At 42.3% G+C, this 28000-nt stretch overlaps 2 protein-coding genes across 2 annotated transcripts in view; one reads left to right on the top strand and one right to left on the bottom strand.

The window, feature by feature from the left end:
• snupn (snurportin 1) overlaps nt 1-28000 on the bottom strand; it is a 59180-nt gene that overhangs the window by 11028 nt on the left and 20152 nt on the right. The gene's annotated exons all lie outside the window — the stretch shown is intronic.
• Nucleotides 5-26734, top strand: snx33 (sorting nexin 33). Its single transcript, XM_075470368.1, has 2 exons — nt 5-2275; nt 22707-26734. The coding sequence occupies exons 1-2, from the start codon at nt 847-849 to the stop codon at nt 22958-22960; spliced, it is 1683 nt and encodes a 560-aa protein (XP_075326483.1). The 5' UTR covers nt 5-846; the 3' UTR covers nt 22961-26734.

Below are 28000 nucleotides of genomic sequence, written 5' to 3'. Positions count from 1 at the left end.
GGCGAAGTTGCCTCCAATTGTCTGAGCCTCGCGTCATGGAAAGAGTTACTTTGTTACTGCGCGCTGGGAAATAATCTTAAAGGGATGATAGTGGCCCGCGATGACTGCTTTCCCCTCGGCTTGTACAGTGTTTGGTTCTTTGTTCTTCACGTGTGAAATCTGAGGACGAGAGATGCGCAGGGACCTGTTTACAAGGAAAACGCAGCAAGTTTCAGTCTGAGGAAAAGCGGTGCAGGCTCAAAAATGCACTGGGATACCATTACTCATCCCACTGTTTTTCTTCGAGCCGGGCGACTTTGTCTTGGAAATGTGTTGATCGCGGATCGTTTTTAGGCTCCGTGATGACAAACAAGTGTCTGATAAGTAAGCATCGCGACCTAACAGCCCAATTTAAGAGGATTAAACCGACCCGTCGGTGATTTTGGAGGAGCTGTTTGGTGGAAACGGTTTTTGTTTTGAATCTGTTTTGGCTGCACTGTGAACGGAGGTACTTTGTGCTTCTATAAAGAAGGCCACATTATGTCATTATAGCTTGAAATTGGCGGTAGACCTTCAGGTATAACACAATAATAGAATAATAGTCTCAATGGGCTGATACTGTGTCATAAGACATTGTTTTAGACGTAGTAGGTTTATGTAACCTTTGGCATCAGAGCTTTAGATTTACACAGGTCATTTTATTCGGTTGCACACCTGATCCAGCACCCCCAACGTAACTTGAGATGAGTTTAAATATTACAGTAAGCTAGTGTCAAATGTTTCCAGTACAGCATGCTCCAAGACGGTGCCACCAGCAGAATCTAGGCATGTAGAAGTTTCTGGTTTGGGACCCTTACGAGTATCAAGATGTCAGTGAAAGCCAGAGCCATCTATACTTTTTTAAGTGAAAACAAAGAGGAGATTAGCATCCAGGAGAATGAGGAACTGGTTATCTTTGACGAGAACTCAGTGGATGGCTGGTTTCAGGGGGAGAACAGCCGGGGGGAGAGGGGTCTCTTCCCTGCATCTTATGTGGAGATTATTCGCACTCGCTCAAACTCCAATGTGACTGACTGCTCCATAAGTCCTGCCGGCTCTTTAGGGAACGATTCCCCCTATTTCCCATCCACTCCAAACACCCCACTTTCTACGGGACAGATCGATGATGAAGATGACTATGATGACTGGGATGACTGGGACGACAGATCCACAGTTGTGGAGGATGCTGATAACACCAGGAGTCCTGGAGCTAATGGACATGTCTTTCAAAGCCCGCTGTCCAACAACCCCAATGTGCACTATAGGGCCAAGTCGGTATCCAGGCAAGACAGCATCTCCAGCTCCAGGAAGGGCAGTATGGTGGGCAGAAACTTGAACAGATTTTCCAGCTTTGTCCGCTCAGGGGTAGAGGCGTTTGTGCTCGGTGACGTCCCGATGATGGCAAAGATTGCAGAATCGTACACTATTGACATGGGTCCTCTGGGGCCCCGGTGGAAGGAGAGCCCACAGCCTTTCACCTGCTCCATCGAAGACCCCACCAAACAGACAAAGTTCAAGGGTATCAAGACCTACATCTCGTATCGGGTGACGCCGAGCCACACTGGGCATCCTGTCTACAGACGCTACAAACACTTTGACTGGCTGTACAACCGCTTGCTGCACAAATTCACTGTGATCTCTGTTCCTCACCTGCCTGAGAAGCAGGCCACAGGGCGATTCGAGGAGGACTTCATCGAGAAGCGCAAGAGGAGACTGATATTGTGGATGAACCACATGACCAGTCACCCAGTCCTCTCTCAGTATGAAGGCTTTGAGCACTTTCTGATGTGTGCCGACGATAAACAGTGGAAACTGGGCAAGAGGCGGGCGGAGAAGGACGAGATGGTGGGCGCCCATTTCATGCTGACCCTCCAAATCCCCAACGAGCACCAGGACCTTCAGGACGTCGAGGAGAGGGTCGACAACTTCAAGTCCTTTGCCAAGAAAATGGACGACAGCGTGATGCAGCTCACACACGTGGCCTCGGAGCTGGTGCGTAAACATCTGGGTGGTTTCAGGAAGGAGTTCCAGCGGCTGGGGAATTCCTTCCAGTCTATGAGCCAGGCGTTCATGCTGGACCCTCCCCACAGATCAGACACCCTTAACAACGCCATCTCCCATACTGGCCGCACCTATGAGAACATTGGAGAGATGTTTGCAGAGCAACCTAAGTATGACCTCTTCCATATGCTGGACAAGCTTTCCCTCTATCAAGGCCTGCTCGCAAACTTCCCGGACATCATCCATCTACAGAAAGGTAATGATTGAAACACGAACGTTTCAGGGTGTGAGGCATTTCGCCAGTGTTCTTAATGCATACAGACTCCGTTACAGGGAAGCAACAAGATGATCACGTCTATAATCAGCACAGACGGTTGAATGTTTCCTGATCCTCCTAACTGTTTTTCATTCCTGCAGCTTGTCTGAACTTGATATCCAGAGACAACTTTCCCTTTAGAGTGGATAATAACTCAGTCTTTCCAGCCACTAGGCCACATAATGAGTTTCATGTCACATCAGTTAGAGTTTATCAGATGACATAGTCAGATAGACGGTAGACACCTCCATGAGGTTTTAGCAGATTATTATTCAGATATACACCATCGAAACCCCAACCCTGAATCATACTGTCAGTATCCTTTATGTGTCAGTCAGGGATGATTGTTAGGTCTCACACACACAGACACACACACACAAATACACACTCACGCCCATGCACTGTCATAATCTCTTGCTTCGACAAATACTTTCAACCCTGCAGTTTGGCAACCTGTGCAAACAGGTCTGTGGATTTAAGGAGGTGGTTTTCTCGGCGAACCATTTTAGTCATGTACTGCCATTATTTGTCAGTTAACTTCACTCGGAAGTCTTCTGTTTTGCAAACTTTATTCACAAATAGGTCAAAATCTTTTTTTCGGGGAGTGATTTTGCAACCAACAGCCATGATATCACGATGGCAAGTACATTTAGAGGAAGCTGTGTGTGGACTGAGAGGTTATGCTGCCTTCCCATTTCACCAGTTGCATTAACTTTTGATCAAATCCCAACATAATTTCATAGTTTCTGCTGCAAATGCCACATCCGTGTCCTTTTCACAAATTTTCAGAAGTGACATTGTCTGATGTTGGCGCAGAGGCGTTTTAATGATTAACTTTAATGACCTGAAATCATAAAGCTGGCCATTGTCCTGTAGCAGTAACTGTAACTTATTTGAATACATCATCACGGTTGTGTTTGTGTGGATTTTTCATAAATCCCCGGCTGAAATGTTTGTTCTGGTGAGCACTGGATTCTCCAGTCAGCAAAAAAAAAACAACAGGATTTTCTGCGCAGATAAGGCGCCGGTGCATCAAACATTCTGTGTCCACTCTTGAACAAACAGCACATCAGCTGAGGGGAGTGAGCTCGGGAGGAAGGGATGGGCTGCTACCAGTGGGGACGGAGTAATGGTTATCTCCATCAAACAGCTGGCTCTCATTATCGCAGCTTCCATCAGTGATTCAGATCAGCTGGTTAAATTTGGTCACTCCACCCAGGAAAATAAATGGGAAAACCAAACGCTTTGATTGAGATAAAAAAAAGGCTCCGTCCACACGGATAAGAAGAAAATACATTTAATTTGTCAAAGCTTGGTTGTGTCCAGTTGTTCAGACAAGTTGTACCCTCACAATGAAAAGTTGAACAGTCTAGCTAACGGTGGCTAATGTTAGCTAACTTTCTACTGTTGTGTTGTAACAAATGCCGCCGAGTCACTTCTCTGTTCGATGAATGAATCTAATCTGCTATTTGTGTGTTAGCATTTATCATCATACGATCATAACTTGGAGCCACAGTAGCAGTTATTGATGATATTCACAGTGGAAAAAATACAACAGATTATACAGTGATACTTATTCCTTTAGATTTAAGAGGACCTTTCTGTTTGCCCCACATATTTGTGTGGATGTTTTAGCAGCTACAGTACTGAGCAAAGGTCAAGCCATCCCTAATTTTTTATACTGTGGCCGGGAAAACAGGAAATACGTGCAGCGATTTATTTAGATATCAGCAATCATGAGGCAGAAACAGAGTCTGTACACTTCCAGTGAGCTTTTTGAGGGCATACTGCACACCATGCAGAATCATGCCAAGTTTTTGGCTAATAGCCCTTTGGGAATCACTTTGTGGGTGCAAAAAATATTGTTTTGTGCCAATAAAACTGTGTTATCTTAGTTCATAGATGCAACAAAAAGACGGAACAATTTATGTGTCTTTGCAACAGGCTGCTGTTGTTCCCAAGTACCTCAAGATACGATTCAAAATTGGATCTTTGCGAAGTTGTCTGTTATGTGTAGACACAGCAAAGGTTCGTCCCTTGAGTTAGGTGCCGTTTTATGCTGGACTGATTTATAGGACAGTGGTATGTGGCTTAAAAAATGGTCGGGAACAAGGACCGGACTTCAAATGAGTGAAAAAGCATCAAATATCCAAAGGAAAACTTTGAAAAAAATGGTAGCTCTTCATTTAAATAATGTTTTTTTTCCAAATCTGTACAGTTTGAGGTTTGCAAAGTTCCTTTAAGACAGAGGTAACATTGGACAAGTTTGGCCTCTTTTGTTAAATAGGAAATGCGTTCTTCAAAACGAGCTACCGAAAGTGTAATGTTTGGAATAGCCACAAACACTGCGCACGAGGACATAGCGCTGCGGTGTTGTTGTCCAGGCGGGGACCTCTTCCCTCTGCTGGGTCTTCCCTGCCGCTCCAGATAACTCCCCTCGATGTGACTGGTGTTGTGCTGAACCAGATACAGCTGTGGCAACACAAAAACTGAAGTCAGCCATATCCGATGCGCTGTTCCTCCTCCTCTTCAACCTTTTTATTGCTTTTTTTTTTCTTTCCCTGCCTGGCTTCTTTGAGGTCTATCCAGGCTGGTTTCTAACTGGGATCCCTGTGAACTACAGGGATGGCTTCAGGATGCTGTGGTGGGCAGCGACTGCATGTCGCCTTAAAGAAAAGTGGGTCAAAGCGGGAGGAAGGTTTTTGGGGATGTGTCAGAGAAATATCAGTGCGTCCTGTCTGTCTCTCTCTCCTTGTTTTTCTCCCTGTCTCACTGGTCTCTGGTCGGTTTCCTCACATCTGGGTAATTCTTTTCATCTTTTCCCCTGCGGACATCCACCTCAGAACCGACTGCCTGGGCACTTGCTCTGGTTTCAGTAACAGGAGAACATAAATCCAGTCTGATGCAGAGCCTGGAACCCTTAACAGTGCACTGCAGTACTTTGAACCTCTGCCAGAGCTAATCCCATAGTTAGACCGTGATCCCATTTGAATACAATTGAAAGTCTTGATTTGGAGGGTTAATAACATTTCATTGTTGTAGAGTAAAAGGCTTTCTGAGGCTTTTGAGTGTGAGAGATATGCACACTGCAAGCTACAACCACACAGCCTGTTACACTCACTTGTTTGATGGTTGCCCTGGCTTATGAATTAGATTGTGCTATCAGTGTTTTTGCACATAATCGCATACCACAATCAGAGCTGCACTACTGGATGTGCGTTCTCAGGACATGTGAACACTGATGTTCGTGGGAGTAAAGGAGATATCCCGTTTTTGTAGATATTGCACTTGACAACACTCGCAGTTCTAGTCTGAGACACAAAGAACCTCTTGTAGGTTTGAGTTGGTACAAAAGGAAACACAAAAGAGCAAAACCAGTGCGCCCCACAGTGCCGGTATCTGTCCACACAGATCTGATCACATGCAGCATAAACCCAGACTTATAGGTCAGATATGCTCTAATTACCCTCTCCTTCTGAAATTTGTTGTTTAAAAAAAGAATTATTTTGAACCGGGTTTCGTCCGGGGCGTAAATCAGTGTCGGACCGCCACTGACGCTCATTGAGGTATGCACAGGAGCTGGCACACCGCTCTGATTCTTAACACCGTTTCATGCTGGTCCAAAACTTCACCAATTCCCAATGATTAGGCTCCACTTGGTGAGGAAACCTCTACTCTCATGGTCCAATATAGACACTGGGGAAGTAAATGTTACGTTAGTAAAAGTGAGTTGGGATTTATGAAGCCATCCCCTCATCCACCCCCTTTTAAAAGGTTTTTTTTTTCTTCCCACAGAAAAGATAAAGGTTAATGATATCACATACAATGCTATCCGTAAATTCCATCAGTATTACAGTCCAGAACAAAAGGCAGAACTCCTCCTTTGGGATTGTAACAGAGCTGCTGCACAGACACCACAGACTTAGCTCCGCTCTTTCCTTTCCACCTCTCTGATCTTCTTAATCTGGGCTAGCAGTTCCAGTAATGCCTTAGATGTTGTCTTCTCCACTGCCCTCGAGGTCAGACTAAGGTCAAAAAGCCACAATCTCTGTAGTGACCAGATGCGATGGTCCGGTCGAAAAGTCTATTTCGCTTTTAGAGCTGTTTGAGTTCTCCAAATGCGAAGGAGAGGAGCTCCGATCACTTAATCACTTGTGAGAAGGACATTTTGTGGAAGCTAACGCAACATTTACTGTGAAGTTGTTTTTTTTGCATTTTATGTGAGTTTTGGTTTAGCTGGAAAATTTCACACGAGGTCACTGCAGTTAAGGTTCCAGGTCCTGAAATCACAAAGTCATAAATGACATAAAGCAAACCATGAACCATACTTTGGATGCACAGCTTTGATCTGTCTTAGTTTTTTTTTTTTTTTAGGGGGGGGTTCACTTTTAGATTTCTTTTAAACTGTCGAAAGTGAAAGTTTTTCTTTTCCCTCCTTCAGCTGTTGCTTACAGCTCAGTAAAACCCGCTGCGATCCAGAACAGAGCATTACTCTGAGAATAAACCAGCTCTTATGGGATGAATCCAGCAAGCCAGACAGACCTTTGATATGGACAAGAATTTAGTTGTCTTCCATATGGTAACGCATTACAAAACCACATGTGGGCCCTATCGTGTGGAAGGAAAATACATTTTGTTTAGCAGCTCTCAGGAAACGTGTGTGCCAAATGCCCCCTTGATCTGCGTGGATACCAGAGAGGTGTCTGACTTTAAGTGTTTTCATTTTGACTGCAAGCTCATGTGTGTCTTTGTGTTTTGGCTGCTCGGCCCTTCTGGATACTGTGGAACTTTTCTAAGAGCACAGGCCGTTTTTGTTTGATGGGACAAACGTGTTCAGGATTGTTACCCCATGCACTTGTTTGAGCACACAAGACAATAAAGCATTGTCAGCAGGTACACAAACTGGAATCGGAGAGGTGGCGGTCGGGTTTCCAGAGCGTGCATCGGACCAGTTACGGCACCTTTAAAACGCAGACTGCATGTCATGTGGTTAGTTGACTGTGGTGACTACGAAGAGCAAAGGTTTTCTCTTTCTCCTGACTGCTTACTCATAAATCTTGACAAAGGCCCTCGTCTTAACGCACACTGCTTGTCCACATGCCTCCGTATTCCTAACTGTGTTGGCCCAGTGCAGCGTTGTTTCACACTCACAGAGATTACAGATGTCTCAGAGAACACCTTCCTCACCATCCCTGCCTTCCTGCTCCTCTTAAAGCGCCACAGATTTTGTGGAGATAGACTCGACAAAGGCATTAGAGAGGCCTTAGTTTACATGTTAGCTTACATGAAAAAGGGCAATAACAGTTGAGCAACTGTATTGAGCATGTATCAATCTGATAATGAACAAAACCATTCGAAACACGTTTTGGCTTTCATTGAACAATGCACACTTGATCACTAACCATCAATGTAATAGTTGAAGTTAAAGGAGAAGTTTATTTTTTTTTAAACCTGGACCTTATTTCTGGCATAAAATACGTTCATCTGCTCACCGATAACAGTTTGGTGAAAGTCGGCATCTTTTGGACGCTATTTAGATCCGCGTATATCCATATTACGGGAGTGAACGGAGGCATCGGTCGAGGCCCCTATATATGGATATACGCGGATCTAAAAATCATCCGAAGGACGCCGACTTTCATCAAACTGTTATCGGTGAGTAGATGAATGTATTACATGCCAGAAATAAGGTTCAGGTTTTAAAAAAACGAACTTCTCCTTTAATAGTTCTAAATTAGCTTAGCCATCTTGAACCAGGCTTCCAAGAGGGTCTTTGTTTGTTTGCCATCAGTGATGCTGGATTTTCATTTAACATAGAATTATTGTGTGGGATCAGATTTGATGAAGTATGTTGGTGTTGATTCTCCTTCTCCTTAATCCTGGTCATGGTAATCCTAGGAGCATGAATAATAGCAACGGTATTATTTTTCCTTTTTCACCTCTCTTCCAGAAGGCTTAGTCTATTCAGATTTTGGATGAGAAGTGAAACATCTTGAAAAACCAAGAAAAAAAGTCTGGACGCTCTTGCTCGAGTTCTTAGGTTGACTGAGTAATGAGTCCAATTTTTGATCGGAAGTTCGACACTAGCAACGCAACCAACCATACCAGTGTATGCACATTACCTCATTTTCTGGATCTAACCTCCTTAAGTAAAGGTGCTTTTTGACATGTGGCTTTTCTGAAGTAGCTAAAAGATGATGTTAGTCTTTCGCAGGATGTCGCTCTGGTCACATTGCAGTCCACAAAGCAGTCAAACCAGGAATTTTACAGCCCAGTGTGGATAGCTTGTAACATCTGGATTTGTTTGTGGATAGATGGCTGAGACAGAAAGGCGGGGAAAAAAAAAACGCTCAGAAAAGTCTATCTCTGCAAGCCCAACCCCAAAGGTTCCAGGTAATCTAGTTGTAGCTCCCCACCAGGGTCCTCACTTGGAACTCTGCTTTGCCCCCTGGTTCTGTTAGCTTTCGAGAGGAAAGATTCCTGCGGTGGAAATCCAGCATAAGATGCATCTGTCACATAATTGGTGACAGTGTGGCAGTAATTCTTGTTAGCCAACATGTTAGATTCTGAACGGATCTATTGTTGGTCAAAATGCCCAGAAGTTCTTCTGCAAGCCCAAACCATTCAGTTCTCTGTGGGTGAGCAGCATTTCGTCACCACAATTGTGGATGTAATTCCTTCCATCAGGGTGCACATATTCCTAAAGCGCTCATCACATCCACTGTGTGCAGTTGCTTCACATCACAACACAGGAACTGAGAGGCTTCTTTTATCACCACATTAATGGCTGCAGCAGGCAAAGATCCACTTTTTACCTTAGAAGTGACCAGAGGGGTGCACTACGAGGCAAGATTAGTGGCTTAGTGGGTTTTATTGAGTTGAAAGTCAGAGTTTACAGTGTCACAAAAGTGGGTCTCTTTTAACCTGGCTAGATTGCCATGGCAACTGAGGCAGAGCTAGAAACCTTCACTGGAGCGGTTTATGTTCGGAGTTTCGGACTAAATCAACTTTAAAAACAAAGCTTCATGCTTTCACCAATTTTTATCCTGATGATCTCTCAGAGAGCAAAATCAGACTGAAACATTAAATGTTTATGGGTGACATGATAACAAAACTGAAAACGCTAAGTTGAACAAACATGGGATTGTGTGATAGAAAAACAGTCACAACACAAAGTTGATTTAGTGACATATTTTCAGCATTACAAATAATTGTTCCTATTTGTCAGGGTGAAATTCAATCAATAAAAGTTTGGTTTTCGGTGAAGGACTTGGGTCATTGTCAAAGCTAAAACGCTCTTCTTATCAAGTTAAAAGTTTAGACAGGCATGTGTGAACTTACTAATTTGCACTACTAACAATTTTCCGGCAGCATTCTTCTCTTGTCTTAGTTGCAACAACTGTGTTTTTATTGATCTATTATAGAACTTACTGTTTTTATAGAAAAGTGTCAGGTGATAGGTGTGTTTTGTGCAGAAGAACTCTAAAATGAGGGTAAAAATGCCCATTTGGTGTCGCGCACAGAGCCTGGAGAGAAAAGTTAACAAAGGAAGATCTGAATTACTGCTGTGGTACATGTCATTCCCGAAAGCCTGGCTGTGCTAAGATTAAAATACAGTTGCCGTTAGCCATGCGTACATGTCTTTATCGTGGCTGCCCCGTGCATCCTGTGTTCGTTTGGTGCATTGGTTGTGCACGTCCTCAGAAGTGAACGTTACACATGCGCAAGCTGCAACATGTAGGTGACCAGTAGGGGGGTTGTAAGCTTACTTTTGATGTTTCGATGTTCGGTATGATCAATTTCTCACGCCATGCTTGGTTTAGGGGCCTCACATACCATCGACAATACCACTGCTGTCGCTTTTTCTGTCGCGATCTTAAGATCAACAACGTGCTAACCTTCTCTATTCACCCCGTCTTAACTGTTTGTCAGAGGGCTTCTGCTTGCATCCTGTAAATCCAGCAGCAGCTTCCGCTCTAAGTGATCCGGTGCGCCCCCTTTATGCTTGCCCACACAGGCTAGCACGTGAGCAGTTACGCTGAGAACAGAGACGGCTGCTTACGTTAACGCGAGGTGAAACAGCAAATGTAGCTTCAGCCTTAATCTTGCTTTGTGCATCACCCACCCTGTGTAGCCTTTAGAAACACTGCTCTGACAGCATATCTAGCGCAAGGCATCACTGGGGTCTGAGTGACTGTTTGCATATTTGACCTGTGGCCTACCATGCCGAGCGGTTGGAGTAGAAATCCTCCCTCAGACATGGAAGTTTTTCCTGCTGTGACATGCAGAAAACTACCAATTCAGCAACACCATTTGAAAAGAGCCCATTCCTTACAGGTTATAGATAGATAGATAGATAGATAGATAGATAGATAGATAGATAGATAGATAGATAGATAGATAGATAGATAGACAACTTTATTAATCCCTTTGGGAGGTTCCCTCAGGGAAATTGAAATCTTCATCTCACTCAGGCAAGACAACACCAGAACCCATATAAAGATAATAATGATAATAATAATGATAATGTTATAGTAGCATACTAGTAATAGTAATGAAAATAGTAATAATAGTAATAATGGTGATAATAATGAATAATTAATAACAATATGTATATAAATTTAAGTATAAAGTAAGATTGAAATTATTAAAGGAAGATTATTGCATTGCATTACACAGCGCCAATGGTGTAATTAATACTGTGGATTAAAAAAAAAAAAAAAGTTTGCCACTGATAACTTTGATTTGTATTTCTACAGTCTTTTTATTTGGGATTGAGGCTTTAAAACTAACTGACGTACAGCTCAGAAAGTCCCGGACTGTATTTCATTTGGTCTTTCCTGTGCGGGTGGTGAATTTTTCTATGATTTACTCTTTCGGATCCCATTAAAGCAGGGCTCAGTAATATGGGGTTTGTTTACCATGCAATACACACCCCAAAGCTGTAGGGGGAGCTCCGTAGAAAATAGGCGTCAGTCTAGCCAGACTGTCGTAAACCCAGCAGAGGCAATTTACGGTTTATTTTTCAAGACACTGGCAGAGAGTTGGAGAAGTAGAGAAGCTTAACTCGAATCTTTTGGGCAATCCGGGCTGATTAGATCATTTCGAGGAGGGGATTCGAGTTATACGGACCACTTGAATCACTTGAGTCACTTATAAAAAAAAAACCTAAAAAAAAAACCCTTTCTGCCATTTAGTGGCTATGCGCCTCGCCTTTTTTTGTTGTCCCATTTATCAATTCATTTTGATAAATCAAAGAGCAGCCTACGGCTACAAGTTCATTAATTTATTTTTGTCAAGTAATAATTCAATGCCATTTTATCTGAAAGCCAGACACAACAGCTAGTTAGTGCATTTACACAGCGACAAATGTGGTAGCATTAGGTGAGGCAATGCTGAGTTTAGACCTACAAGTAAACAACATGGAATGATCTTGCCCTCCCTATATCACTAAATGATTATTTTTCAACGACTGTACAAGATGCATGAAGCCACGCTAACCGAGCCTGTAGCTGCCTGTAGCTGCCGACTGTAGCTGCCGACTGTAGCTGCCGACTGGGCGCAAGCTCGTCAAGTCACGAGACAGAATCAAAACTTAAAAAGCTCCGAGTTGGCATGGATCCGCTACGTCTGACCGCTGAATCGCTGGCTCTGGGTGACTCAGCGGTCAGACGGGCAAGTAGCGGTGGTTCTGCCATCACGATATCTATTACAAACTATATTACAACTCTAGAATCTAACGGCATTCAATTTAGCCGTCGACAGCTAATGGAGAGGGGGTGTGTCTCTCAGGCTACCTGGCTCGGCTCAGAGCCCTTTACGACCTGCCGTGAAGCAGTAGTTCTCGGCTCTAGTGTGTCGCGAGACTTCCAGAGCTAAACAAAGCACGCGGCGCCACAGGCAAAGTTGCAAGCGCTGTTTCGGGCTAGGGCCACCAGATGGAGATGGAAATGTCACCGTTTTCATCTGAACGGGTCAGCCAAGCAAACTGATGATTGCCAAGCAATTTTATGACCATAAAAAAGTTGCATAGCATGTCTTTAAGGTATCAAAACTATGAATAATTAGATAAGTGGCTGCTTTGAATGCCAGGTTTTTGCCACGTCTGCCACCTAGTGGTCACCTAGATCACATGCATGTCACCTCTTCCGCCACAAACCCGAGATGGCAACAACCAAATGACAAACTCACGGCTTCAAAGCAGTTCTCCGCAAAGCTTGGTGACTATGTACTTCTTTCATTGAGTCTATGCCTCTAAGCCATGCTCATAGAAACTATTGATGTTAACAATGAGTCAAATCAGGATGTAATCTTTTGAAAAGGGTTAGCTTTTTAGCTTCACTTTGTGCTTATCTTCAATGTCAGGATTGTGGGAAGTGGGAGTCATATCATTGTTCGACCGGTTCCTTCTTTGTAATGTCATGGCATTGTATGTAAAGCTGCTAACACTTCTACCTGTACTGCATCAAAATTTGATTCTCCACTTTCAGTGTTTAGTGGAGAAGTGTCATTTTTGTTCCCCATTTAACTGCCAGAAAGTCTCTAGTTGTTTGAAAGCTAAAGCTGCTGTCATGGCAACACTGACATGATTCTTGTGGTTGATCAGAATCCCTCAGAGGTTGGGGTGGTTAACATTGCATCATGTTTTTTTTGTTTTTGTTTTTTTAAGTTAAGATGTTGCTCATTTGCTTTACCTCTTCTGAGCCATTGCAACACTTCTCACAAAACAAGTTTACAGGGAGGAAACAGTACAGCATCTGTTCCACAACAAAAGAGCTGATGTGATGTCACAACCAGAAACACAACAGAGCGCCTGGAAGACATCGCAGCTCCTGTCTCGCAAGTCATAATACAGAGATATATTCAAAGGAATTATGATGCAACTATTGATGTTAAAAATGGTCTTATGTTTGCCCACTATTTGAGGACCACAAAATATGTTGTGACGCAGGCCAAGTTTTAAAAAGCACACTCAAATCTTATTAAAACAGAAGAAAGTGGGAGGTGAAAATCCAAAATATGCACATCCAGATCCAGTCCCCCCTACAAACGTAGGAAAGCTGAGCTGAAAGGGATAAAACAAATTCAGCTGCAGAGGAACACTGAGATAAACACTGCGTTTATTAGCACTAATGAATAACACTTCCCTCCAAAACTAGCAAAGTTGAGCAAATCCCCTCTCAGTAAGCATCATGATAGGATAGATTTCTGACGTGGGAGGATTTATAATAGTCTGGGTGAATGGGAAGAATATAATAATTTAAGATTCGATCTCTCTACACATTAAAAAGAAGAACATCTGTTGAACTTCTCTGCGCATGGCTTCAATTATAGTTTTTTTGATTCGAGTTGTGGAGCTTTGGGGAGAATATTTGAGCTGAACAATTGAGCAAAAACTGGATGAGCTCAAAGGCGTATCGAGTGTGCAGAGGAATTCAAGTGGTCACTGATTAAATATTTCTGGTAACTGTAATTCGCATTGTAGGCCAGAGAGGGTGGTTTTGTTTTTCCATCAGACTTCATTAAGGGGGGAGGGGGGGGGGGTCCTAACTAATCTTAGGATAAGTTGTGTGCACATTCCATCTCGGGACGTAAACTCTTGCTCCGCTTTATCGGTGTGTCTGATTGACTGCTGCAAACACTATTATAGTTAGCTTACTCAGCAGTTTTTTTTTTCTGTCCTCACAGCTTTTAAGACTCGCTTTAAACACTGAGTTACTGCAGAGTCCTTTTGACCCCATTATGCATTCTTGAAGCCGTGTCTCTGTTTTTCCTCTCCACTTCTTGAGGTTTTCTCCTCTCAATTTTCAGCTCTTCTGCACAAGATGTTCCCTTCCTTTCCTGTCTTTGTCTTTCCTTTTCTCTGTTTCTCTTCTCCCCTTCATCAAACGTTGATGTCATCAGTTACCTTGGTCTGTGTACCCAGTCGCAGCCTGAGTTAAAGCTGCAAACATTTACTGTGATATATGTTGATTTACATTAGAATGCTACCTTTTCTAAATGTACTTTGTAAATTTTTGTTGATAATTTCAAGTTGCCTAGCAAAGTAATACCTTTCAACGGCCAGCAGGCTACTTCTGCTGTTATTTACAGTGCATTACTGTAATGTAATGCAAATCGTTTCATTTTGTTTTCATTTACATTTTACAAAGTGTCCTGACCTCTTCGGAATAAGGGTTGTGCAAGTGCTAATTGTTAACCAACGCATCAGACTGTCTGAAAAAAAGAAACATAGCTGCTGTTGCACACATGCAGCCCTTGAGTTAAGGGCCGTGTATACTCTCGCAGCAGTGTGTCGCAGTGAGCTTGTCGCAGACATGACGCAGTTATTTTTGATTTATGCCCAATTTTGAAGCGCGGTCTGCGCTATGTTAATTCCACGCCACAACGCAAGAGGGACAATCACGAACAAGCTAGGATTGTGGGTGTGGTGGGTGGCGTGTTTCTCTTCCGGTTACGGAGGTCATTCAACAACAATGGCGACTGGACGAATGCGCACTTTGATTGAGATGCAGCTGATCGATCTAGAAATAGAAGAAATATTGCTACTACTGGAGCTGGCAGAGAGGCGAAAGAAGCGTCACGGTTAGCCGGTTAGCAAACCGGAAATACGCATAGTGTAGAGCGGATGTAGAGTTGACCAATCAGAGGCCTCCTTTCTTTCCTCCCTGCGGCACTGTCTGCGGTCAGTTACAATTTTGGGGAGGTGCACCAGAGTGTCTGCGGAAGGGGGGGGGGGGTATATTTGCGTTAACTGCGACACACACGCAGACGACCTGGTTTCCGACCATAAACCCCGCTTTAGTGCCTCAATGTGCACATACCACTGATCGCTGCTTACCACTGACCTCCTTTGCGAATGTGAAGCTGACGTTGCATGTTGCTTGTTGCTTGTTGCTTGTTTAGCAGTAAATTGTATTCCCTCTTGTGCTTCTACACTCAAAACTGTGGGATGAGCCTCAAAAAAACACATCTCAGTCCATATCTTCTCGTCATAACCAAATGCTAAAAGGATCTCCTCACTGCTTCACCACAGCACAATACCGGCTTATTAATGAGGAGATTTCGCATTCAGCTGAGCGACTCGGTCACTCCTGGTCAGGCGCATCTTTCCTCTCTCTTTTTCCTTGCTAAATCTGTTCCCTTCTCCACTAGTTTTTAGTAGTTTTTATTAGTCGATCAAAGCAAAACTAATCAGGCTGCAATGGCAGTAAGGCAAGGCAAGGCAAGGCATCTTTTTTATATAGCGCATTTCATACCACAGGCAACTCAATGTGCTTTACATAAAGACAAGGCATTTAAAAGAACAGCATAAAGCAGCATAAAAACAAGCAATTTAAAGAGAAAAAAAAAAATAAATTAAAGCAATCAAAGAAGAGGGGAAAAAGAAAAATATAAACTCAACCATAAGCACACCGAAAGAGAAATGTTTTTAACCTGGATTTAAAAGTGCTTACAGTTGTGGCTGATTTCAGTTCTGCTGGTAGTTTGTTCCAGTTGTGTGCAGCATAACAGCTAAAAACTGCTTCACCGGGTCTAGTTTGAACTCTGGGCTTCACTATCTGACCTGAGTCAGTAGATCTCAGAGCTCTGCTGGGTTTATACTCTGCTAGCATGTCATTCATGTATTCTGGACCTAAACCATTCCGTGATTTGTAGACGAGCAGCAGAACTTTAGAATCTATTCTGTATCTGACCGGGAGCCAATGTAAAGACTTGAGAACTGGGGTGATGTGATGTGATCTCTTTGTTCTGGTTAAAACTCGGGCTGCAGCGTTCTGAATGAGCTGCAGCTGTTTGAGACTCTTTTGGGGGAGTCCAGTCAGAAGACCGTTACAGTAGTCAAGTCTGCTGGAGATGAAAGCATGAATCAGCTTCTCCTGATCTGTTTGGGACTTGAAACCCTTAATTCTGGATATGTTCTTAAGTTGATAAAAGGCTGATTTGGTGACTGATTTGATATGATTGTTGAAGGTCAGGTCTGAGTCTATCAGCACGCCGAGGTTCCGGACTTGGTCTTTAGTTTCTAGAGACAGTGACTCAAGATGTTTACTGACAGCAAACCTCTTCTCTTTGTTGCCAAACACAATGACCTCAGTTTTTTCTTGATTTAACTGAAGGAAATTACAGTAGGCAGAGGCAACCGGAGAGCAATCCTCGCGGGTCCTCTATCGACTTCCATTTAAAAAGCATTCACTGGTAGGTTTACAGTGAAATCAATTCAGCACCCTTAGGCTTGCTATGTCCCAAAACTTCTCCTACGTTTAATTATTGATCTAATTCGATACTCATTTGCAGCGGCGTCGATGCTAAAAGTGCCGTCTCCGTATCCTGCAGTTGACGCACAACCTCAGCATCTTCGCAGGCAGACACACACTCACACTAACTCTCGCGTACTGTTCACATGTGAGTCCAGATGATTATGTCACCAAGATTCCAGCCTAAAAAGTGGCCAAAATAAACAGCCGGGATTACACAAGCATAGTGTTATTTCAGACTGCCGAAGATGGCCTGGACGTTTTAAGTGATGATATCCTATTGCCTAAGACTCCATGTTTTCTTTATTTAGGATGTTTTAATCTATTTTTTACGTCGCAGGTTAATGTCTAAATATTATGAATTAGATATTTAACACTCGTGGTTGTTTTATCGTGGTGTTAGCAGGTCAGTGCCATAAAACTGTCTTAAAGTGAGATCAATTCTAAACACTGGTCATTTATGGCTGTTATTTCAGGGACAACATATTACGCAGCTTGTGTACCAGACAGATCTGTGTTTTTTGTTGTGATTCCAGACCCGCAGACTTCAGCCTGTACGGCACATCTTCAGTATTTACACCGTGCGCAAACTTTTCATTGCTGCCCAACTTCTGTTGGCTTGCATAGCAGTTATTAGGGGAACTACAAAGAACAATATGTCAGCGGTTCACTGTGGTGCTTGACACAGACGTCAGACATCAGACATCAGTCACAGACACACACACACACACACACGGAGCCCTTTGCTAGTGGTTAGTGTTTTGCTGCGACAAGCCTCATTTGTCCTCACTTGCAAATGTTTACTGGTCTGTTCTGTATGAATAATGTTCACCGATCTTACTCAGTCACGTTAGTACTTCCGATGTTTGAAGTCTTTGAACCCGATTCCCAGATTAGTTTGTTTTAGAAGGCACTGATGAATCAGAATGGATTATTACTCCCAGGTCTCTTGAACAACAAAGCCTCAGACTTACTATAATGGAGCCAAATCGTGTGTAAGGTTTTTGCACAGGCAAGTGCTGTTTCACTGAGAAGGTTCGCCATTCACAGCACATTGTCTTGGACTTGTATGTCATGCCGTCACTAGTCAGATATTTCCTTGTGTACTTTTGGGAGAGGGAAAATGCTGTACAGTTCCAAATAAGGGGGCAATGGGGGTGTTGTACGTTCTGTGGTTTGTATTGCAGCAGTATGGTCATAGTCGCCTGGCTTTCACTTATATTATCCCACTACTGTTTCACTCTTTACAGCCTCACACACACAGGCACGCATGTAGGCCACACACAAAATGTGTGTTGGAAAGGTCAGGTTTTGAGGAAGCACGTCTTGATTTGTAACAATTGGGTCAGAATAGATGGATTTTGTAAGAAGAATAAGGCTACGGCTACACGAAAACGAAACGAGTTTTTTTTTGAAAACGGGTACGAAAATTATTGCGACCACACAGGAAAGCTTCTGTGTCCACATGGAAACGCGACTCTTGCTGAAAACGATGCAGTACACACGAAACACCTCTAGGTGCGCTGTAAGCCACCCCCACCGGTTACACCAGAACAATAGAAGAAGCAATGCGCATGCGTGTACGCCCCTACTTCTACCAGCGCGAAGCTCACGTTGTTCCTTCAACAACGCCGCTGTAGTTAGCAGTGTCTGCAGCAGTGCTGCTATCAATGTTGTGGGGTCCATGATGATCGCTGTCTGTCCTTGTTGTGTTGTCTTCTTCTTCCGGATTTTGAATGGAAGCCGCTTTTTGTTCTGGTCACTGAAGTATGTGTATACGTCACTGGCGTTGGCCATGTGGCTGTGACGCAGATGTAAACGAATCCGTTTTGGCTGTAATAACGGAAACGAAACGACGCCGTTCTCAGATCTTCCCACTCTGGAACCCGTTCTCCAAAACTATCGTTTTGGGGTAGTGGGAACGCCGGCTCCGTGTGGCCGCGACAGCCAAACGATAAGCAAAAGTATCGTTTACAGTGAAAAACGTTTTCGTGTAGCCGTAGCCTAAAGGCGCTAGCATGGTTGCCGCGTCTGTCACGGCGGTGTCGCACCGTGACGTCAAAATGACGTTTCAGGCATGGCGCTTGCCTTGAAAAGACGGCGCTGCGCGTTGTCGTGCACCAGTCGATTTTTGTAACTTGGCTGCGCCGAGAACAACGAACCGGATGGACCGATATGAGACCGGCTCAGTGAGGAGGTGCGTTTGTACAGGCAGCTGTACGAAACTGCAGAGAAACAGCACAGGGAGCACGTAAACTCCCAAAACTGGTGCACAGAGATTGGCAGAACTTTGGGGAAAGAGGGAGAGTTCTGTAAGAATGTGTGGAAGCAGCTACGGGACAGATACGTGAAGGCAAAGAAGAGGGCAGAGACTCTGTTGTTGCCGGGGGCTTCAAACCTTCACCTCTATTAACTGAATTAAAAAATTAAAATGATCCGAATACTGCAGCAGTATCATTAATTACAGTGTTCTTGCTCTTGACAGCGGCATTGTTTTCTTCTCCACTTTCGTGGTTGTAGAGTTGCGGTAACCTTAACGTAGCAGCGCCACCTCTGTGACGGAGAAAATTGCAACTACTGGCGCATCGACTTGCGCTGCTTGCGCCACTATACATGGCGGGCACGAAATCGTGACGTCATTAACACCACTCGCGCTAGCAGACGCGGCAACCATGCTAGAGCCTTAAGGGATGTACAGACAGAGAGAAACAGAGAGCTTAAGTGCCCCTTCTCAAACTACAAGCAACTCCTAAAGCTCACGCTACCTCATTAACAACACCAATTACAGCAGAATGTCTTGTCAAACAGTTGAGACAAGCACTCCACTTATCAGCCCATGTCAGCCCTTGCTGTGCTGCATTTAAATCACGTGGGTCAGCAGATTTATGCAAACTAGTGTCAGCTGTAGAGGCCCCACTCCAAATTTCAAGATGCCACCACTTAAGGGTTGAACAGGAAGGAAAGATGATTCACTTTAATGGGACTGGAAAAAACAACATCAGAGAAGGAGTTAAAAGAGACATGTTTGTCCTAAAACTGCTGTGTTTTTTTTCGTGTCAGTATCTTGAAAGAATCTGCAGCCTGCGGGGAAAAATAACGCTGACGCTGGCTCAGTTGGAGCTCAGCCACTTGGAAATGGGGAAATGATGTTAAAAATAACACAGAAAAAGCCCCAAAACATCGTCATCATATGCTGTAATAGCATGTCATGTCGCTGTAAACAAATACAAGTAATTTAAATAGAGATTTCTGTTGTCATCGCGACAAACGAATAGAAGATGGATGTAGATTTAGATTGCACTTCCTGCAGCTGCCCTGTGGTGACCCTGTGGGAATGTCTGATCCCAGTCGACCTTTTCGGTTTAGGTTTCAGTCCTAATTCATCTCAACCATCATTCTTTTTCATCCGCTGCCTCATTCTGGTATATATCTTACCAATCCAGCCAGCGTGTCTAAGCACATTTGCGTCAGTCAACATTGCATTGATACTGTTGGTGACGCATACAATAGCTTGGAAGCCCATTTATTACGTAGGATTGGCGAATGATGTGTTAAAATGTTCATGGTTATTCCATCTATGCACTTTTTCCTTCTTAGGTGGATGTAAGTTCCACTGATGTAATCGGTAATATCTTTGGGAATAACTATGATATGCTGCTGGAAGTGCTGAATAGCTTTCCATCACGCTTTCATACTTGGAGGCTGTGAAACAGGTATTAAATTACATTTGTTGGTGTCAAAAAAGTCTTCAAAAGAAGATTAAGAGCCCACCTTCTTTTCGGGAAAATGACCAAGATCTTAAGCTGTCATTCCAGAAAGAGTTTTGGTTGACGAAGCTGTCATCGCGCCCTTTAAAAGTTTATACATCTTCTACTGGTTATGTTGCGCATGTCCCCTGCACTCTGCCTTCCTCTCTTCTCCCTCTTCTTTGCCCTGTCTTTCCAACCCTTCTTTAACCCCTGTGAAGTGCGCCTATCTACCCAGCACACGCCCATAAATCTGTCACATGTGGAACAGTGCGGTAGCTTGTCTGGTCAGGCAAGATAAACAAATCATGACTTTCCACACCACTGGTCGTGTATCATTTAGCATTTGTTAGCTGAAGAAAAAGAAGCAGGGAGCCTTTCGTTATGGGAGGAATTTGTTGGTGCTCAATCTCAGCTTTTCATTCAGATGTTTTTTAGTATTGTGATGCAGATTTGTCTACTGGCAAGAGCCTCCGAGAGATCAGCCAAACATCTTAAAGGAAAACACAGTTAGCTGCAGGGAAAATTTACCTATTTTTGTTTTGACATTTTGGATTGTTTTGCGATTATTTTGCATTGGACAGGGAATGATTCAGGGGTGCCTTTCCTTTATGTTCCACAGACTTGCTTTCTGGTGATGCACGTTCTCCTCTCGTGTGGAAAACAGAATGCACAAATGTAGGTCAGCGCCACAGATTGAAATCCACCTCCTCCTCTGCTGGAGCCGACTGCAAGTGCTGTTCATGCTTTCCCACACTTCTGCCAGGAATTCCATACGAAATGCAGTGTAGCATGACCCCACAGATACAGCTAACCAATTAGACGTGAGAACATTTGAGCGAGTCCTCCTCGTTCAGTAGATACAGAATCAGAGAAGCAGATTTAGATTCACAGCCTCAGTTTAAAATCTATCTGCTTCCTGGTTTCAAGCTCAGATCATATGCGATTAAGATAGACTCACTAATCCGATGGGAACAGCGTCATGGCGCCCTGCCATCGGGCTGCCATGTTCTGCAATTGGAAAGTGATGTCATAGCAGTCTGGGTGGATGTGGTTTCAGCTTGTCCTCAACGTACTGAAACCAGACGTTTGGTATGCGGTAAAACAAGAAGTGATTGTGTGGTGTGTTCGCTGCTCTTCCTATAAAGTGTAAAGCTTCCAGTAGTTAATTTCGTGGGGGAAAGTTAGAGTGTTGATCTTTACTCTTGAGAGCCAGGGAAGTAGCACGGCGTAACAGTTTTTTATCACACAGTACAGCCCAATATAATATAGACCCACCCAAAGAGCAATAAATATGGGTGGTTGTCTTCAGCACTATATTTAACCTTCATTACAACTAAAGTTTTATGATTTTCTGAGGTTTTTTTGTTTGTTTTTAAAAAAAATTCAGAATACATTTCACAGCTTAACAGTGATGTGGAAAAGTCAGAAGTTTTTCCTAGGTTTTCAAGGTTGGCGCAACTCATTTTGAGAAAAGAAAAGAGAAAACGGTTTCGATAAGGTTTGTTTTATTGGCCCGGTTTCCTGCAAACGTCAGTCTTTTAGATTTCTTTCTTTCATCAAGATGCTGCAGGGCTGCCAGAACACGTGTCTGGTCATGTTTCTGGGCCAGAAGGAGCCTGATTTAGCAATTCACAGTGAGGAATAGGCAGATATGCAGGGCTGTATTTTATGCCAAACTGCTGTTTTTGTAGCCCTAAAAAAATTTAGTTTTGGTGCCCTATAAACTGAACTAAACAATGAGTGGGAAGAAACAAAAAAAGAAAAGACAGCCTCAGACTGTACCGGCAAGAGACAGGAACCCTTATGTCTGCTGTAAACTTAAGGGAAAAAACAATAGTGTCATATTGGACTGGGAAATGAGGTAAAATACATCGGCATGGGATTAATTTAGCAGTTCACAAACCAAAATGTGATGTAACTGTGGCTACATCCATCTTTTTTATACGGTTTTTACTGCAACCCACTGGTGACTGGGTTGTAACTTAATAGATCATACTTTAGAAATAGCAACAGTCATTCTTCAGGCTTAGCAGATCGATCTTCTTGATGATCTGATTCATTCAATACTTCATTAATCCCCAAAGGGAATTTTTTATTGCTGCTGTACAAACTATTTTTGTAGATCGATGACAATAAATAGAATAAAAAAAATCAGCTCAAATTCCTATGTGAAAAGCTGGACAAGTCAAAGCAAAACGAGTTAGCACATTCCGCAGGGGAAAACTATGATCTGTTGTCATTTGGGCGAACTGGCCCTTTAATTTCTGGCGTCGTGTTTAACCTTCAGTCTGCATCCTATAGGTGCAATAACTCAAAATACCAAAGTGACACTGGCATTTTCTCTGACTTCCTCTCTTGATTCAGGTGCCTTCGCCAAGGTGAAGGAGAGCCAGCGGATGAGTGACGAAGGGAAGATGGACCAGGATGAGGCAGACGGCATTAGGAAACGCTGCCGGACTGTGGGCTTTGCCCTCCAAGCAGAAATGAGCCACTTCCATCAGCGACAAGAGGTGGACTTCAAAGACATGATGCAGGCCTACCTCAAGGAGCAGATTGCGTTTTACCAGCGTGTCGTTCAGCAACTGGAACGCACCCTGCGCATGTACGACTGTCTGTAGAGACACCCAACTGCCTTCTTGGCCAAGATGCCATAAACACACAGAAACAAAGAAAAGCAAGATCCAAGTCTTGGCTCCTTCACCAAGGCGTTTGGTTCGGATTGAGAATACAAAGATAGAAATATGAAATAGTGGTTACTGGAAAGATGAACAAAAAAACGCCAGTCACTCCTTCACTCTGATGGATTCAAAGTTAACTTTTTTTTTTTTTTTTTTTAAGACCTACTGTATCTTTTATTCCATAAAGTACACTTTACATATGCAGTGTCACAGCATATTGTTTATTTGACATAATTTAAGGTGTTTGTAACAGTAAAGTAAGAGTATAGGTTTCAAATCCATAGTGGATCTATAGCTGAATGTTTTATAGTGTAACAAAAGCCACGAAACGGGTTCTGTTTTGAAATTTAAGCCCTACTCTCGAACATCATGCACTTTGGCTTTTCCAAGTATCGATTCGAGTTTCATCCCATAAGTTGTGCAGAAAACCAAGACAACATGTTATAATTTGGTTTATGCAAAAAACACTCTAAATATTCCTGATTTTATTCATCAGACCATTCTGGACCAACATTGTACACAGAGGTGGGAAGTTACTGTCATGTTGTTGAGGCTACATGCAGCCCAGGTGTTCGCGGCTTTGAGCTACACGTCTATTATTACAAGTCACAAATGCCTGTCTCAACTTTGCACCATGGCAGACCCTCACTGGGACGAGTAATTTTTTCTTTGAATTCATTTTCATTTAGTGTGCGCCTGTAAGGATTCTTAAGTGGACCATTTGTTTTGGGTTTGGCAGGGCAAATTGTTGGAATGAGCTGGGTTTTTGGACAAGTTTGCACATGTTTTTACCGTTTATTGGTCATAGTCTGTGCGCGTGTTTATTTTGTGTGGCTGAAGGCAGGATGTGTCAAGAGCTGTGCAGATCAATTCCCTTTTCCAAAGTGGACAAACAAACATTGTGTCTTTACATGCAGCAGCGGGTTTAGATGTGTCTTATGGAAAGTGTTCGGGTAGCCATGATAACATAAAGGAATGAACATACTCACTGTTTTGTCTATACTGGATAAGACAATTGATATCGCTTTCATGTCTGTCTGTTAAAGAGGTTATATTGTGTTTTTTTAAATTTTTTAAATTTTTTCACTGATAAATAAAAGGTCTGCAGAGTTCCTGGTTAAAGCCAAGACCAAATGGAGTTATTCTTTCCAACAGAGGACACTGCTCCTGAACTGCTCACCGTGTAACTCGTTAGCACAATACCTCCCTTGTGGCTAGTTTGTCACAACTCAAAGAATGAGCAGCAATTTTTCAATCTGCCAGTTTAGATTCCTTATTTGACGAATCATAGTAGTTTGGGCTTTTGGAATGGGGGACTTTATTATTACCTAATGTGAGCCGCACAAGCACTGTAGGATAACGTAGGTCTATACAACCATACTGGTCATGTATTGATATAACAATTGGTTCCTAGCATAGTTTGTAATCACCTCTATGCCAAATTCTAACCCTTTTTTTTTTATGACAACAACTACTTAAGATGAAAATAAAATATTTGACACAAACAATAATTGTGACCATATATGTGTAGGTATGAGCTTTATTATCTATCTCTGGGTGCTCAGATGAAGTAAACCTTTCCTTATGAAGTGTCCCTCTCTTTACTGAATAAAATGGATGATTTCTGGTATTTCCTCAGGCTGAAAGGCTGAAATACTGAATTGATGCTCCCCAAATTTTTTGCCATGTCAATAAATGGCTTTATCTAAAATACTATGTGCAAATCTGTAGCTACTGTGTAGGTATGGTAGATCTGCCCACAGTAACTGTGAAATCAAATTCCAAATAATATTTACATTTATTAGTGACAAAATTACATGAAATTTAGTTAAGAAGTTGATACGGTCAATTCTGGTGACAATACATGTCAGCAGCCAGAGAATCATCTATATATCTACACAGGGTAAAAAAAATAAAAATGGTCGCCTCAAATTGGGCAACACGTCATATCTGGTACAGCCAGACCTTAAAGAGACAGGAGCTAAAATGAGGCTTTTCTTACAGAAGCCAAAAAGAGGTGCAGCATTCAAACAATGACTGTTGTTGCTTTTTTTTGCCATTAAAGCATACAAACCTAATTAAGTCGAACCCCCAAATGGCATTTCAGTCCATCAGTGAGCATAAAATGGTCTCTTTAAAAAGGGAGATTTAGCTGACACATTGTTAGCCTAGTTAAGCTAAAGGGCTAAAAAGAAAGGGTAAATTGCTAGCCTTTGTTACTAAATTGATCCAGTAGCAGGTCTACAATTTTAAACTGCTATATTTAAGCATTAACTCCTGGCAACTTCTTTTGTTTCTGTATTACCTTATAACCTATTTGGTTGGGTCAAATCAGCCAGGTATGAAAAGTTGATTTGAAAGATTTACAGGTGCCGTTTGGATGAGTTGTGTGCTACAGAGTAAACAGTTTCCCAGAGCTTGCTATCTATTTTTATTCCAAACTTAACAGTTATTAGGTCAAGCTGACAGAAATAAGGACTCTTTCATCTCCCTTTCTTAAAAACAAGAGTTCCTGGAGGGAAATTTCATACGACATTATAGCTTTCATTCCAGCTGTGTCATTAGCAGCAAAGTGCCATCTCTCAGCCTTTCTTTAGAAATGTATTTTCCTTTTGCCTCATTTAGAATACAAAAGGTTTCCACACCTCCGCACTTTCCACACAGAGATTTGAGTGACTATAAGAATGAGTTTAACCTCTACCTGCCTGAGTTAGTGAAGTAACGTTACTCATTCTGCTTAACAAGAGAAAAATTCCATAGCAACTGGCGGTTAGCGCCGCGTCGCCTGTAGAGGTTTATGTGTTGTCTGCCTTGCAGAAGCATTTCCTCAGCAAGAGTAAGGAATGTTTTAGTTAGCCTGACACGTGGCTCCCAAAGCACCTAACAGTCAGTTGCAAGGCACTGATTCTTCATTAGGATGGAAGAGGGTTTGATCTCCTGGTGGTGTGTTTGTGTGTGTGCAAGAAAAAGATGAATGTATTCATTTAAAAAAAATAATAATTATACATTTCTGTGGTGAATTCTTATGTGTTAAAATGTTTTTTTTTTTTTTTTTTTTTTAATGAGTCTCCTTTGACAGTGAGAAAAAGAAAAAAGCTGACTCAGCATACAGGTGTTTCAGTTATTGGTACTGTGTAGTCCACGTCTGCAGCCTATAGCTCTCGCTGTGTGAATGTTAATGTTTATCTTTATTTTTTTAAAGACAAACTTTTGCTTTTCATGCTGTATTCTTCCTTTCTTTCTTTCTTTCTTTGACTCTTGCTGTCAGCTTCAGCTCTCGTTGCAGTTTGTCCATGACCAAAGAAATCGGAGATTTTCTGCTGGACTACTCGCTTTGGTCGTGAAGTTAAATGTGCCCTCTGGTTTTGTAATTGCATCTGTTCTGCTCTGAGGAAAATGTGAAAAGAGCACTTGGAAAGACAAAAAAAAGAAAAAAATGAAACTATAATGGACACCAAAGACTGAAACAGAATTTGTGCGGAAAAATGAGTGAAAATCCTTCTGGGTGTGTTGCAATGATGCATGATACATACTATGCCAGGCATTTCACACAGGTGACTGTTTCTTAACACGGATGTGCGACTTTATAAGTTGCAGGAGCTGTATGCTTCAGCTTGTGTCTCTGAAGTAACAGATGGTGGTTTTCAGTCAGTAATTGTCACTTGATTTAAGGGAGGGAAACTTATAAATCTTAATAAAAGGATATAATGGTGATTGATCTGTGTCTCTGTCATCTTTGTGGATGAGAAATAGTTTGAAACCATTTGAAACTGGCTAACATTAACATGTTGAATAAACTTTTTGTCTTCTCAGTTTTAAAGTTTGACTCTGCACGCATCATATTTTATTCATAATGACCCCTATTCCGAACATAAACTGGGTCGTGTAGCTATTCATTTTTACCAGTGAGCCTCTCTATTGCTTCTGTATTTCTGTCTGTACTCAGTGCATCAGACTGAATATAACCAAAATACTGAAGCCAAAGAGTTTGTGTTATGAATGTGTGTGTTTCTGAACACTGAGACAGTTAAGTTGTAATAGATGAGTCTCAAAGAAAAATGTGCAGATTCTGTCAGCAAGTCTGAGGAGAGCAGGTTTTTTTTCACAGCAAGTGTGAGGTTTAGGATAAAGTGGGAAATCTTTTTTGTCTCTTGTCTGTATGTTTTGACCCACAGGGCCATGCTAACACTGCAGTGCTATGAATAGCGATTTTGGGTTACATTAGTCCGCCACTTTCTAAAATTAAACGTCCCCAATAAAAGTTTATTTTCAGTCTTTATACACTGGAGATGTACTGCAGTTGTACACCTATGAATGAAGTCTCAGGGCCAATAAAAGTCCAGTTTTAGGTGTAAAAAGAAGGGAAATAGAAATCTACAAATAAACGAGCAGTACTGATATGCTAATATCTTCATCTATTGGAAGTGAGATGTCAAAAGTCTTTGCATTGCAAAACAGCTAATAATGTTCTACCACTACTTTAATATTTCATATCCCAACTTGGAAATCTTGTTTTTGTTGGCATTCTTTATATCTTTTTTGTTGTCAAAAGTGCGAAATTCCAATTTCCCATTTGTCATAGTAGTTTTATCATTAAGTAACAATTGTTAACATCTGCAACACTTCTTCAGATTAGTCTTAGAAATGTAAACAATGCACAGACTTATGGACAAACCTGTTGCTGGCTAAACCGCTCACGATGGAAAATGTATGGGAAGAAAAACATTTTCTTCAAGAATTTTAACATCAATTTGTTGTTAGGTAGTCTGAGCTGGGTTTGCTGTATGTGCTAGTGGGAGCTCTCAGGGTATTCTCTCTCATATGGTAATATGCCTATAGTGTTACTGAGTGTAATTTGTATCCAAGACATGCAAATTTGTGGTTGAATAGACAGCTTTGGTACTCACTGTTGTATTTCAACCAAAGCATGTCAAAGGCATTTCCTTCAGACATAAGTATATTCATTCAACTTGTGAAAAA

Source organism: Odontesthes bonariensis, chromosome 7, assembly GCF_027942865.1.
Source record: "Odontesthes bonariensis isolate fOdoBon6 chromosome 7, fOdoBon6.hap1, whole genome shotgun sequence".
NCBI classification, from domain to species: Eukaryota; Metazoa; Chordata; class Actinopteri; order Atheriniformes; family Atherinopsidae; genus Odontesthes; species Odontesthes bonariensis.
The sequence above is the reverse complement of the archived record's forward strand: the minus strand, read 5'-3'. Positions and strand labels throughout refer to the sequence as shown.